Source organism: Theropithecus gelada, chromosome 10 (genome assembly GCF_003255815.1).
Source record: "Theropithecus gelada isolate Dixy chromosome 10, Tgel_1.0, whole genome shotgun sequence".
Classification (NCBI taxonomy): domain Eukaryota; kingdom Metazoa; phylum Chordata; class Mammalia; order Primates; family Cercopithecidae; genus Theropithecus; species Theropithecus gelada.
The window spans coordinates 46,246,935-46,260,358 of NC_037678.1; the positions used below are offsets into that span (position 1 = coordinate 46,246,935).

Here is a 13,424-nt window from a genome sequence, read left to right on the forward strand (position 1 = left end):
AGATAAATTAGAGAAACAATGGCTTTCATTTTTAAAATAGATCAGTTTTATTCTGCTAGTTCCATAAAAACAATGTAAACACAAGTGTTCTGTACATCTTGCTGGTGAATTCACATAATGCTTAGTTCCCTGATCCTTTGACCTCCTCGTCCTCAGTTATTTTCTGTTTGGATCACCGGCCACAGGAGTGGAGTGGGGTTGGGGCTTAGGAGAGAGCAATGTGGCTTTTTGGTATGACTTGTTTTATTGCTTGCCCTCTCAGCACACTCCTGTTACTCCTAACACAAAGTTTGAGATTTAAGCCCTTAAACCTGTAGGTTTCATCATCAGCTTTTTCATTTTTTTTTTTGCATAGGTATTACTAGGGACGTGAATGGGAAACTAGTATAGAAAGTGGTGAGCCGAAGCCAACAAATTGCTTTAAACACAAGATGAAAATGCTCTGTTCTGTCCACACAAAGAATCATCTAATACTGGTGTGAGGCATCTCACTTAGCTGTGGAGAAGTCCTTGGAATTAGATCTCAGACAGTTCCAGCTTTAAGACAGTAAAACCTTTTGGCAATGGGCTAATTGCCTTAAAGGAAAGAAGAGTTCTACTTGAAAGACCTTGCAGGTGGAGAAACTGTCCTACAAAGATTCTTGGAAATGTTAGTGGAGATAACTGACATGGGTAGGTGTGGGCCAACCAGGAACTGTCAACAGCCTGATCTCAGCAAAACCAGGACAGCCAGTTAATAGTTCCTTCAGTTCTCTGATGGTCACAAATGTAATTTTATTTAGCCTTGTGGAAGTTCTGCAACAAATGTAATTTTAAAGGAATTGGGAGCCAGAAAGATAAATGCAACTCCTTCAACTATGTGACAGGGCAGACTGGTTAATCTGGGTTCCCGGAATGTGGAGCAAGTGCTCTGCATCAGAGAACAGCCCAGGGGGAACGTGCATGATGCCGAACCCCACAGGACAGACTTACTTCAATCGCCTGCTCCTGACTACTGTAAGGAGGAAGTCTCAGTGTCTCAGTTTGGATCTACGCTTGGATTTCTTTCTTTCTTTTGGAGACAGAGTCTCCCTCTGTCACCCAGGCTGGAGTGCAGTGGTGTGATCTTGGCTCACTGCAACCTCCACCTCCTGGGTTCAAACAATTCTGCCTCAGCCTCCCCAGTAGCTGGGACTACAGGCGTGTGCCACCATGCCCGACTAACTTTTGTATTTATAGTAGAGACGGGGTTTCACCATGTTGGTCAGGCTGGTCTCGAACTCCTGGCCTCAAGTGACCCGCCTGCCTCCACCTCCCAAAGTGCTGGGATTACAGGCGTAAACCACTGCCTCTATGCTTGAATTTCTACTCTTAGCTAATCTCTCTAACATACATGCCCTTCATTGGGTAAAGCTGGCTCAGTAGACTAATTACACCTGCCGTGTAATACAAGATCCTCCCTGGCTTGTATTATCTCATAGTTGCCTTCCATTTGTGACAAGTGCCACGAATATTCCTTTTTAGGAAGTGATACAAAATGTTTTTTTTTTCTTGAACAGGATTTTTAACTCAATGAGACAGTGTAAACATCATGACAATTCTGGAATGTCTGAAGTTTGAGATAAAGATTGTCTAAGGAAAGCTAAGATTGTCTTAGCTGTTTATGTGTGGTATCCAAATTCCTCTGGAACATGGGCATCAGGAACCAAGCGATGCCCCTGCTACTGGGCAGAGTTTTCATATTTTACCTAAACAGAGACAAATGACGCTGACCTACTTTAATGAAATTTCAGAAAAACCATCTGGAATCAGCCCCATCATGTCCAGATTGGAAGGTGTTTGGGGATCAATGAAACATACCAGAAATACTCTTCTTCCCCCAAAAACAAATGTAATGAATGTCAAAGTATTGATGCTAATTTAGATTGTGATTACGTATTAAGTTTTGCTTCATTAATCGTAGCACTGGCAGCTGTTTTGCAGAACGCTGCATATTAAACTGTAGGCAGCTGACAACAAATATCAGCGGAAGGGGGTATTTAAAAGCCAGTTAAATTAATCATTGCTTTTTAGGAAACTGAGCCAAGATTAACCCCCTGGAGCTTTTACAGACAGACCCTCGCCAAAATCTCCCACAAGGAACATTTGTAGGCTATTTTGTTTTGAGATGTTAACCCATCTGTGATGTCTTGCTGACATTTTAGATTATATATACAAGCCCTATAATGAATAGCATTCACAAAATTTATGAGGCAAAAATTTAAAATTGTTCAAAAGCCTAATTTTTGCTGGCAACGTTTATCCATGAGAACATAGCAATTAGCCCCTTGCCTCTCCAAAAGAAACCCTACAACCCTAAAACCAATCCAAACTGTGTAATTTAGAAGAAATAGGTTTTCAGTGTGTACGACTGAAGAGTTCATTAAGGTTTTGCAGCTGGAGGTTTAAAAAATCCCACTTTTCGAAAATATCTGACAATCAAGGGCACAGAGACTAGCGTCATGCTGATTCTCACTGGCGCAAACAGCTTGTGGATTGCATAGGCCACCACAAAGGTACTTGTGCCTGCTGCCATTTTTGACTGTACCAGGGACTCTTTAAATCCGAGTTTCAGCAGGACTGCAGACATGTCCACACCACTAGGGGGGAAGAAGCAAAGAAAACAATTGTTACAGCAAAGGATTAAATGAAGAAATTGGTTTGATTATAAGATTTACAGTATTTTTTAAAATGTAATGAAGTAGCTGAATGAATAAAAGTCTTAGTGTCCAGGTGCAGTGGCTCAGGCCTGTAATCCTAGCACTTTGGGAGGCCGAGATGGGAGGATCACTTGAGCTCAGGAGTTCAAGACCAGTCTGGGCAACATAGCAAGACCCCTGTCTCAACAACAACAAAAAACATAAAATCGGCCTGGCACGGTGGCTCATGCCTGTAATCCCAGCACTTTGGGTGGCCGGGGGGCGTGGATCATGAGATCAAAAGATTGAGACCATCCTGGCCAATATGGTGAAACCCTGGCTCTACTAAAAAGACAAAAATCAGCTGGGCTTGGTGGTGTGCGACTGTAGTTCCAGCTACTTGGGAGGCTGAGGCAGGAGAATCACTGGACCCCAGGAGGCGGAGCTTGCAGTGAGCTAAGATAGATAGCGCCACTGCATTCCAGCCTGGCAACAGAGCGAGACTCCGTCTCAGAAAACAACAACAACAACAACAACAAAAACCCCATAAAATCAGCTGGGTGCAGTGGTGCATGCCTGTAGTCTCAGCTACTTGGGAGGCTGAGGTGGGAGGATCACTTGAGTCCAGGGAGGTCGAGACGGCAGTAAGCTGTGATCGTGCCACTGCACTCCAGCCTGGGCAGCAGAGTGAGACCCTGTCTTTAAAAAAAAGTCTTAGCAAACACGTTCTTATTCACCTAGAATCTTACATGACGGTAAAAACAAATATTAATTACTGTCAAAAATCTTACCTTGACACAACCATGTAAAATATGCCCAAGGAGATTAATGAGATTCCAATGTGCAGCGACACGCCGACAGTGCCATACTCTTGAAAAATCTTTTTCAGTTGCTGTGACTTGCTTTGCTTTTTCTCCTCTGTGCAACTGACGCTGCTGCCTGTTGTCTCTGTGGCCTGGCTGGGATCCTGTGTACAAATCAGAGAAGAGGGGATGCTTTAGGGCAGGCATGGGCAGTCATTACTGGGTTTTATACGAGCATGCAATGTTATACTCTTTCCTGCTGGATGAAAGATCAGTTACCCCTTTCCTTTTTTTTTTTTTTGAGATGGAGTCTCGCTCTGTCGTCCAGGCTGGAGTGCAGTGGTGCAACTGAGGCTCACTGCAACCTCTGCCTCCCTGGTTCAAGGGATTCTTTTGCCTCAGCTTCCCAAGTAGCTGGGATTACAGGCGCACACCACCACACCCAGCTAATTTTTTGTATTTTTAGTAGAGATGGGGTTTCACGGTGTTAGCCAGGTTGGTCTCGATCTCCTGACCTCGTCATGATCCACCCACCTCAGCCTCCCAAAGTGCTGGGATTACAGGCGTGGATCAGTTACCCCTTTCTTACTCAGTGAGCCGAGTTTGAGCCAACTTAGTCACCAAGTGCAATGCAAGCCTGGAACTAGGTATGGCTGGCAGAATGATGGCTCCAAAGATGTCCCAATCCCAGGATCTGTGAATATGTCACCTTACATGGCAGAAGGACTTTGCAGATGTGATTAAGGGTCTTGAGATAGGGAGATGATCCCGGATTACCTGGGCTACATTATTACCAATGTCATCACAAGGGTCCTTATAAGAGAAAAGAGGGAGGCAGGAAACTCAGTGTCGGGGAGGGGGTTGTGAGGACAGAAGCAGAGTGAGAGATCCGAAGATCCGCTGCTACTGGCTTATGGAGGCAAGGGGCACGAGCCAAGGAATGCAAGCGGCTTGAAGCTAGAAAAGGCAGCACATGGATTCGAGCCTCCAGAAGGACCCAGCTCTGCTGAGACCTTGACTTTAGTGCATTAAGACCCATTGTGGACTTCTGGCCTCCAGAACTGTAAGATAATAAATGTGGATTGTTTTAAGCCACCAGGTGTGTGCTCATCTGTCACAGCAGCAATAGTAACTAAAACACCAGGGCTCACAAGCTTGGGGACAATGATCCTTTATCAAGCATTTTCTCTGAGCCAGGCGGTCCTCCGACACTTTCTCCTTCCATCCTCACGCCAACCTTCAAAGGTAGATACTACTGCTTTTCCCACTTTACAAAGGAGCAACACAGGCTTGGTGAGGTGAGGTCACCGGCCTGAAGTCACCAAGATTAGAGCCTAGCCCTCCAAGTCCACAGCCTGCACATGTGACAACCATGTTATATGCCACCAAAAAAGGACGGTGTGCACAAAATTAATGCAGCAAAAGTGATGGCAGATGTACTCCTACGATCAAGATTTACAGCTGACATCTGAAACACACAAAGTGGGGGTGATTCTTGCACAGTACTCTACCAGGACTTGTACAGAAATCACGGATTGCATGGGACATCTGTTAACAGTTACTGAGCACCCACCAAGCCTGGAATGTGTGGGAGAAACAAAAATCCCAACACCACCCAGATTAGGGGAGGGAAAAAACCGCTTCTCAGTAAGAGAGCACTTTAATCAAAAGACTTCTCTAAGGACAGTCCTGAGGCTGGTCCCGGCAGGTGACGAGCACCTGGCTGTAAGTCAGCTCTTGTCATGGGCTCTGCAGCTGGCCCACTTTTACCCTGTTATTTTTAGAGGCATAAGATGTTTTAGAACATTGGAGGAAAACCCTCAGTGTCCTGATGACAGGTCCTTTCTGCTGAGCCAGGAGCTGAGCTTACACTTCAAAGGTGTCATTTCATAAATCCCTCACTGCCTCATGACCCGGGAAACTTTGTCGCTCCTGTTTTGGCAGATGGATGACTGAGGCTCAGAAGGGAGGGATGGCTAACTGGCAGCATGGACTGGTGACTGGGCTGGTGACCACCAGGCCTCAGCCTCTGTGGTACTCAGCAGGCTCCCCTTTCCTGTCCTGCCAGAATGACCATTCTCAAAGGAAGGCACTTTTCCAGAACGTCCAGGCTCTGGAGGGGAGGAGGGAAGATGTCATCAGCCCCTTTCATTGGCCAGCTTATGTGACCTCCCGTTTCCTTGAAGGCTTCTGACTAGCCCTGCCACCCCCGGCCAGGATGGCTGTGGCGAGCATCGGTTCTCCCTGATAAACAAGCCCTCACCCTCCTCCAGCTGCTGAGGGAGGCTGCAGAGGGGGGAGCAGCCAGGCGGTGGGGACTGATAGGAGGCCACCTACAGCCCCTCGCAGGGCCAAACACCCATGCCCTTGATACCTGGCCCCACTCTGTCCATTCAGTGGACCGAGTGCAGCTGTCTCTGAGAGGGCCCTTTTCTTTGTGGTCTTTATTTTGGCAAAAGGCCTTTTGGCCAAAAAATAAAAATAAAAAGGCAGCCAGGATTCCAACTATAGAATGAGCAGCATCTACTGCAAGACTGTGGTAGGGGCAAGACATTTGGACACAGGGACAATCTCGGGTTAGCTGGCACCATGGCTGGTTTCTGACATTCTAGAGAACACCCGGTTACTGGACAATTTTCTTCCTTTTGTTTTGGTAAAAACACCCGTCTGTAAGCACTGTGAACCACGCATTTTCTTCCTAATCTTTGGGGAGACTAAAGAAGCTAAAATAAAAGAATTTATGAGGATGTGACTTGCAGGCAATGGAAAATTTTTAGACATTCATTTCTTCGTGAAACACTGCCTTAAGTACCCGGGATGTGTTAGGCACTGTACTGAATGCACAGGACGGCGCGACACATCTTCTGTCTGGACTCAACGTGCATGCGCATGTGTGTGAGTGTGTGTGCGAGTGTGTGTGCGAGTGTGTGTGTGAGATGCCCCTTCTGCCTCTCCTCAACATTTTTTAAAGTACAAAAACCTGTAATAGAGAAGGGGTAGGAAAGTTTAAAGAATGAGCCAAGGACCTTGCCAAGTCGATCACAGTGTTTGGAGTGTCACCTGTTTTCTTTCACTTGATAAATCATATTAATAATAAATACCATATTGTGTATATTTTGTACTAGGCACTGTTCTGAGTACTTTGAAACTATTGGCTGGGCGCGGTGGCTCATGCTTGTAATCCTAACACTTTCGGAAGCTGAGGTGTAGGAGGACTGCTTGAGGCCAGGAGTTCAAGACCAACCTGGCCAACATATCTTTTATTTTATTATTTTATATTTTTGAGACAGATTCTTGCTCTGTTGCCCAGGCTGGAGTGGAGTGATACGACCTTGGCTCACTGCAACCTCAGGCTCCCAGGTTCAAGCGATTCTCCTGCCTCAGCCTCCCAAGTAGCTGGGACTACAGGCACGTGCCACCATGCCTGGCTAATATTTGTATTTTTAGTAGAGACGGGGTTTCACTATGTTAGCCAGGCTGGTCTCGAGCTCCTGAACTCAGGTGATCCACTCACCTTGGCCTCCCAAAGTGCTGGGATTACAGGAGTGAGCCACCGTGCCCGCCTTGTCTCTAATTTTAAAAAAAGGAAATATTAATGTATATAATCCTCACAACAACCTTTACTACTGTCAATCCCACTTAACAGAAGAGGATCTGAGAAGCCCAGAGAGGTTAAGTAATTTACCAAGGATCACACAGGGATTACCATCGGAGCTGGGATCCAAACTCACTGAGTCTGGGTCCAAGGCTTTTGCTCTGAACAACCATGCTATGTTACTTCTTGTGGATTCATGAGTGTCCCCTCTGTGCCTGGCACTGTTCTAAGTGTAGGGGACAGAGCAATGGAAAAAACTGACAAAACCCCATCCTCAATGAGCTTATGGTCTTATGGGAGGGCAGGGACAATAAACAGAAAAGTAAAATACCAGGGCTGCTACTTGTGACAAGCGCCATAGAGAAACACCAGTCATGGGGGAGACAGGGAGTAGGAGGAACGTTGCAAGTTTAAATAAGGCCATCATGGAAGATGTCCCTGAAAAGGTGGCACTGGAACCAGAACTGATGGAGACAAAAGGACACTGGGGCTCTGGGAGAGGAAGTCGTCTGCCTGAGTTCCCCCTACCTCCCTGGAAGGGGTAAGTGGCACAGGCAGGCGCGGCTGCTAGGCGGTTTACAGGACATGGAATCACGTTAAGACAAAAAGGCGGGTCTCTTCTGTGGCTTTCCCTACCCCTCTTACAGAGACCCCCTGCCAAGGCAGAGGTGGGTGGGCCTCTTTGGCTCTTAATTAAACACCTGGCAAACCTGGAGATCCCAGCAGGGCAGCACACGCCTACCTCCCAACGATGGTGGCCAGAACAGCCCACAGGGGAGGTGCTGGGCTCTGGCCAAGCTCAGACCCTCCCTGCACTGCTCCCAGGCCCTGCTGGGGACGCATTTTCTGAGGCAGATGAGTTATCTTTTGTCCTAATCTCCTTTGAGTTCTGATCCCACTTGGATTCTGCGGATTTTACCATGCTGCTGAAGAAACGAGGACAGCTCACGGGGGCCTTGTGACCGTATATATTTACTGCAATGATAACCATTTCTAACCTTAATTTAGGACACACCAGATGCTAGGTATGAACATATCTCATTTTACATTCACATTCTATGAAGTCTGAATTATTAACATCCCATTTTACATACGAGGGGACTGAGACAGAGAGAAGGGAATTTGATCAAGGTCACACAAATGAGTAGAGAGAGGAATCCAGGGAGTCTGAGGCCAACTCTTCGCCACTGTATACACACAAGCCGCTCCAGTGCCAGGGCCCGAGCTGGGGACAAGGTCAATGTGGCTGACAGACAAGCAGGACAAGAGGCCATTCCAGATGAGTGCAGAGAAGACCCACAGCCATGGGGTGGAAGGAGGCCCAGTGGTGGCATGGGAGGCCTCACAGGTGGTTAGAGAGGGCTTCCTGGAGGCAGGAACAGCTGGGCTGGGCCCTGAAGAATCACCAGGAGGTGGCACGGTGTGTGCAGAAGGTGCCCCTCTGGAGAGGATCCCCAAGACCTGTGTGCCACCTGTTGGACTGGAGAAGGCAAGGAAGGAAGCCGATGTGGGCAGGAGGCCTGGTGAAAGCCTGGGTCCAATCCCCATCCGCTCCTCACTGAAAAGCTAGGGAATGCTCAGGAGATGCTCGCTGGGCCCGCGGCACTACGCTGAGGCCCGCACCAGCTCATGGAGTTGTCTTCCAAACTCTTGCTAGGAAGGCGCTATTTTTGGCCCTCTAAAAGGTCAGAAAACAAGCTCAAAAGCCTTCAGGGCTCGGTCTGAGGTCACCAGGTGGTCAATGGAGGGCCCTGTCTGCACCCAGGCAAACAAAGAGGCTCCAGACTGCGAGGCCGGACGCGCTCCGGGCTAGACGCCGGCTCCGCGCGTATGGGTTTGCCATTCCTGGACCGCCAGACTTCGTTATTTACTACTATTTTTACTGAAAAAGACCCACTTGAAAGAAAGTGATAGATTTCTTGAAAGGAAAGCTGGTATGACTGCTCTGAATGAAAATCAGTTTTCACTTAGCACCCATGGAAGGTGACAGAAATGAAACATAACAGCACCGTGGGTTCCTTGGCCGCGGCTTCCCTGGGGACGCCTGCTCTTCCAGTTAGATCAAAAGGGAGGAGCTGCGAGCGTCGGGAGGTGTTCAAAACACAGCGAGACGCAGCCAGACCCAGCCAGAAGGCCTGGACAACAACCCCGCGGGCAACGTGAGGAAGTTCAGACCAAGTCCAGGCCCATCTGCAACTCAGTCGGCTGCGCCCCAGCCTGGCTGAGGCTCTGCAGACCTGGGGCTCGGCCGAAGACTGAGCGACCTTGCGTAGAGCGCCATACCTTCCCGAGCCTCAGTTTCTCTGGATGTCAACTAGGAGGAATGCTTCCTTGGCTTGTAGGGATTTGGGGTTTCGGGGACCCTGGAAGGGCTCGGTCTCGGGCAGATACAAGTGCAAAGGCGTCCTTGGCGGAGGCGGCCGGCCCCGGGCGCGGCCCTGCGGACGTCTGGGGACCTGGACATCCCCCGGGATCAGGGTCGGGGTGGGGTGCTTACCTGGCGGCCGCGGCAGTCCCCGCGCGCCGTGCGGAGCAGCCGGGCGTCTGGCCTGGGCGGGAGCAGGGCCAGGGCCAGGGGCGGCGGGGCGCAGGGGGCGGTGGAGCCCAGGAGCCAGGTGGCGCGAGGCCGGACCCGGGCGCCCACCCTGCCTGCGGGGCCCAGCAACGCCAGCAACCCGGCCATGGCGCGCAGCTAGGCGCGGCACTGGAGCCGCTGACTAGGGGCGGGTGGGCGGAGCTGACCCGGCGAGGGCCCTCCCCGGCCCCGCCCGCCAGGGGCGCCGCGGCGCGCGCGGTGGGCGGGGCTGGAGAGGCGTGTGCACATTCCCTTGGCTCACCCACTAGCTCCCCTCCTCGGGAGAGGGAGTCCAGGGCTGGTGGGCGGGGCTGAAGGAGCGCGCCCCGCCTCCCCTCCGCTCACCAGGCCCGCCCCTTTGGGGGCGGGTGCAGGTCTTCGCGGGGTCTTGGGCTTTGTAACTGCGGAGTGTAGTTGGCGGGTTTCCTTATTCTGCGGGCACAAAGGTGGGCATAGGGCCGTGGCTTATGAGCTTTCCTCCTTGCAGAAATGCGTGAAACCTGAAAAAGATTATAGATATGTTTACGTGTTAGCTCCAAAGAACAAAATAAATATGAGAATTGACATTAGTACATGTTTAATGAAAAGTCCTCTAAATGACCCTCATAGATTGTTGGCGTGAATGTAAAGCGAAAGATGGTGTGGCAGTTTCTTAAAAAGTTAGACATACACTAAACATATAACCCAGCAACTCCACTCCTCGGTAGCTTCTCAAGAGAAACAAGGGCTCGACACTCAAAGACTAAAATGTGAAGACACCAACGTTTGTAGAGAGCTTATAAATATTAGTCAATAATTAGGAATGTCCATAAACTGGGACACACTGTGGCACAAGCCTTCAATGGAACGCTTTGCAGCAATGAAAAGGAACGGACTACTGATACATGCATAACATAAATGAATCTCAAAGCTCTTATGCCAACTGAAAAACTCTAGGCACAAAAGTCACGCATTGGAGGATTCCACCTACACGAAGTGCCCAGAATAGGCAAAATCACAGAGACCTAAAAGATCCGTGGTGGCCTAGGGCTGGGAGTGGGAAATGAGATTGACTGCCAAGGAGCGGGAGGAACGTCTTGCGGGTGAGAGAAGGATCCTAAACCCAGATTGTGGGGATGGTGGCAGCTGTGCAACTAAAACTCGTGGGTCAGTACACTTAAAATGGATGAATTTTATGCTATGTAAATTATACTTCAATAAAGATGTTCTGGCTGGGCGGAGTGGCTCATATAATCCAAGCACCTTGGGAGGCTGAGGTGGGAGGATCACTTGAGCTCAGGAGTTCAAGACCAGCCTGAGCAACATAGTGAAACCCCGTCACTACAAAAATAAAAATAAATTAGCCGGGTGTGGTGGCACGCACCTGTAGTCCCAACTACTCGGGAGGCTGACGCAGAATTGCTTGAGCCCAGGAGGTCCAGGTTTCAGGGAGTCACGATTATGCTACTGCACTCCAGCCTGGGCAACAGAGCGAGACCCTGGCTCTCTAGAAAAAGAAATAGATTTTACAAAAGGTGTAACATTATGTTAGTCAACTGCAATTCAACTCAACCAAGCTCTTACACAGGCAAAGAAATGATATGAAACATATGTGCATTTAAAAATGTTTATTACATAAGATGGAGTTATAGCTGTGAAAATAACAGGGTCTGTTGGAGGGAGGTCCCAAAGTGCCCCTGGATGGGAGTGCTTCTGTTTAAGTGCCTGCAAGAAGTTGGGGAAGAGTGCTTACAGGTGCAGATTGTCTGTCAGGTTGGCCCTATCAGTCCAGCTGTGTGATTTGGAACTAGTGACTCAACCTCTCTGAGCCTTGGTCTTTTCATGTGTAAAATGAAGATGATAATAGTTTTCCCCCATGGGATTGTTGAGATAATTCTTTGACACAGTTCTTGGAAAGGGCTTTGCTCAGTGCCTGGTGCACAGAGAGGGCACACATGTTAGCTGTGATGTTGTAGAAACAGCTTGCCTGAAGCCCCTCTGTCAGCCGGTGACAGTGCCGCCTCCAGATGGCATCTGATCTCAAGTTCCTCACTGTTCCCATCATTTTCTTTTTCTTTTTAGACAGAGTCTTGCTCTGTTGCCCAGGCTGAAGTGCAGTCTCGGCTCACTGCAAGCTCTGCCTCCCCGGTTCACGCCAGTCTCCTGCCTCAGCCTCCCGAGTAACTGGGACTACAGGCACCCGCCACCACACCTGGCTAATTTTTTGTATTTTTAGTAGAGACGGTGTTTTACCATGTTAGCCAGGATGGTCTCGATCTCCTGACCTCATGATCCGCCTGCCTCAGCCTCCCAAAGTGCCCACGATTTTCTTGTCACCAGGCCTTCTTCATTCATTTAAGTTACCTGCCTGGGTTTAAAGGGCAGTTGAGTTTGTGATTCATGCTCTACGCTTATTAGAGAAGAGAAAAAGATAATTTTGTTTTTCCCTTTAAATTTGACGGTAAATATAATACTGTAATTATAGACTTTAGATTATTTTTTTCTTCTAAACGTGAAGAAACTTTTCCTCTTAACAAAATGTATTGAAGCTGCTGTCTGCCTGAACTTGTGACAGTTTTGTTTTTTTTTCTTATGGTGTCAGCTCTCTTTGCCTCTTTGGAGCAGCAGCTCATGCAGGAGCTATATTTATTTTAATTTCTTCATTTTCATGAATAGATAATGTATTCTCATGGTTCAGATTTTTAAAGGTACAAAAAGTCTACACAATGACAAGTTTCCTTCCTATCCCAGTGACCGGTTCTCCCCATTTTTTTCTCTCTAGAGGCAAACACTGTTACCAGTTGCTTGTGCATATCCTTCTAGAGAATTTTACACGTGTGCAGGCAAATTCCCACAAATGGTTTTCATCGCTATTTTTACCCAAGTGGGGCATAGTATACACAGTGTTCTTCACCTGGACTTTTTCGCTTCCAATATATTTTAGAGTTTTCCGAATCTGTACACAAAAATCTTCCATATTCTTAAAAAAATCTGCTTAGCATTCCAGTGTATTCCAGGGCGCTGTAATGCATTTCACCAATCCCTTGTGGGTGGACAATTAGGGTATTTAGGGTATTTTCCAGTTCTTGTGATCATAAACCATGCTGTGATGAACCAGTGGGTACTTCTATCATTTGCCTTGTCTAAGTATACCTATGTAATACATTCCTCAAAGTGAAATTGCTTAGTGAGAAGATATGTGTATTTGTAAATTTAAAGAAATGGCAAAATTTCACTCCATAAAGGTTGCAGAGTACAGCAAATGAGAGGGTTTTTTTTGTTTTGTTTTGTTTTGTTTTGTTTGTTTGTTTGTTTTGAGACAGAATCTTGCTCTGTTTACCGGGGCTGGAGTGCAGTCGTGTGATCTCAGCTCACTGCAGCCTCTGCCTCCCAAGCTCAAATGATCCTCCTGCCTCAGCCTTCTGAGTAGCTGGGACCTCAGGAGTGTACCACCATGCCTGGCTAATTTTTGTAATTTTAGTAGAGACGGAGTTTCACCATGTTGGCCAAGCTGGTCTCAAACTCCTGGCCTCAGGTGATCCACCCGCCTGGGCCTAACAAAGTGCAGGACTTACAGGCATGAGCCACTGCGCCTAGCCAAGAGTGTCTATTTATCCTGACTCTAAATGGTGTCTTTAGCAGAGAAATGTAGGACCAACTTTTATGTTCTTAACTTGAGAATCTGACATTAAAGGCAGCCATGTAAGGCCAGGCGCAGTGGCTCACGCCTATAATCCCGGCTCTTTGGAAGGCCGAGGCAGGCCGATCACCTGAGGTCAGGAGTTCAAGACCAGCCTGGCCAACATGGCGAAACT

The 13,424-nt window shown here is 48.2% G+C and overlaps 1 protein-coding gene across 1 annotated transcript; it reads right to left on the reverse strand.

Moving 5' to 3' along the window:
- Window positions 1-23: 23 nt before the first annotated feature.
- FAM210B (family with sequence similarity 210 member B) lies at window positions 24-9,811 on the reverse strand. Its single transcript, XM_025400001.1, has 3 exons — window positions 9,553-9,811; window positions 3,449-3,624; window positions 24-2,618 (listed from the first exon to the last, which is right to left on the reverse strand). The coding sequence occupies exons 1-3, from the start codon at window positions 9,736-9,738 to the stop codon at window positions 2,402-2,404; spliced, it is 579 nt and encodes a 192-aa protein (XP_025255786.1). The 5' UTR covers window positions 9,739-9,811; the 3' UTR covers window positions 24-2,401.
- Window positions 9,812-13,424: the final 3,613 nt, after the last annotated feature.

What these genes read in the sequence shown, in the direction of transcription:
- FAM210B (XM_025400001.1), bottom strand. Translation starts at nt 9,738, where the DNA reads ATGGCCGGGTTGCTGGCGTTGCTGGGCCCCGCAGGCAGGGTGGGCGCC. An exon ending in GGGACTGCCGCGGCCGCCAG is followed by an intron (nt 3,625 to 9,552) that starts GTAAGCACCCCA and finishes ATTTGTACACAG; the next exon opens with GATCCCAGCCAGGCCACAGA. An exon ending in TTTTACATGGTTGTGTCAAG is followed by an intron (nt 2,619 to 3,448) that starts GTAAGATTTTTG and finishes CTTCCCCCCTAG; the next exon opens with TGGTGTGGACATGTCTGCAG.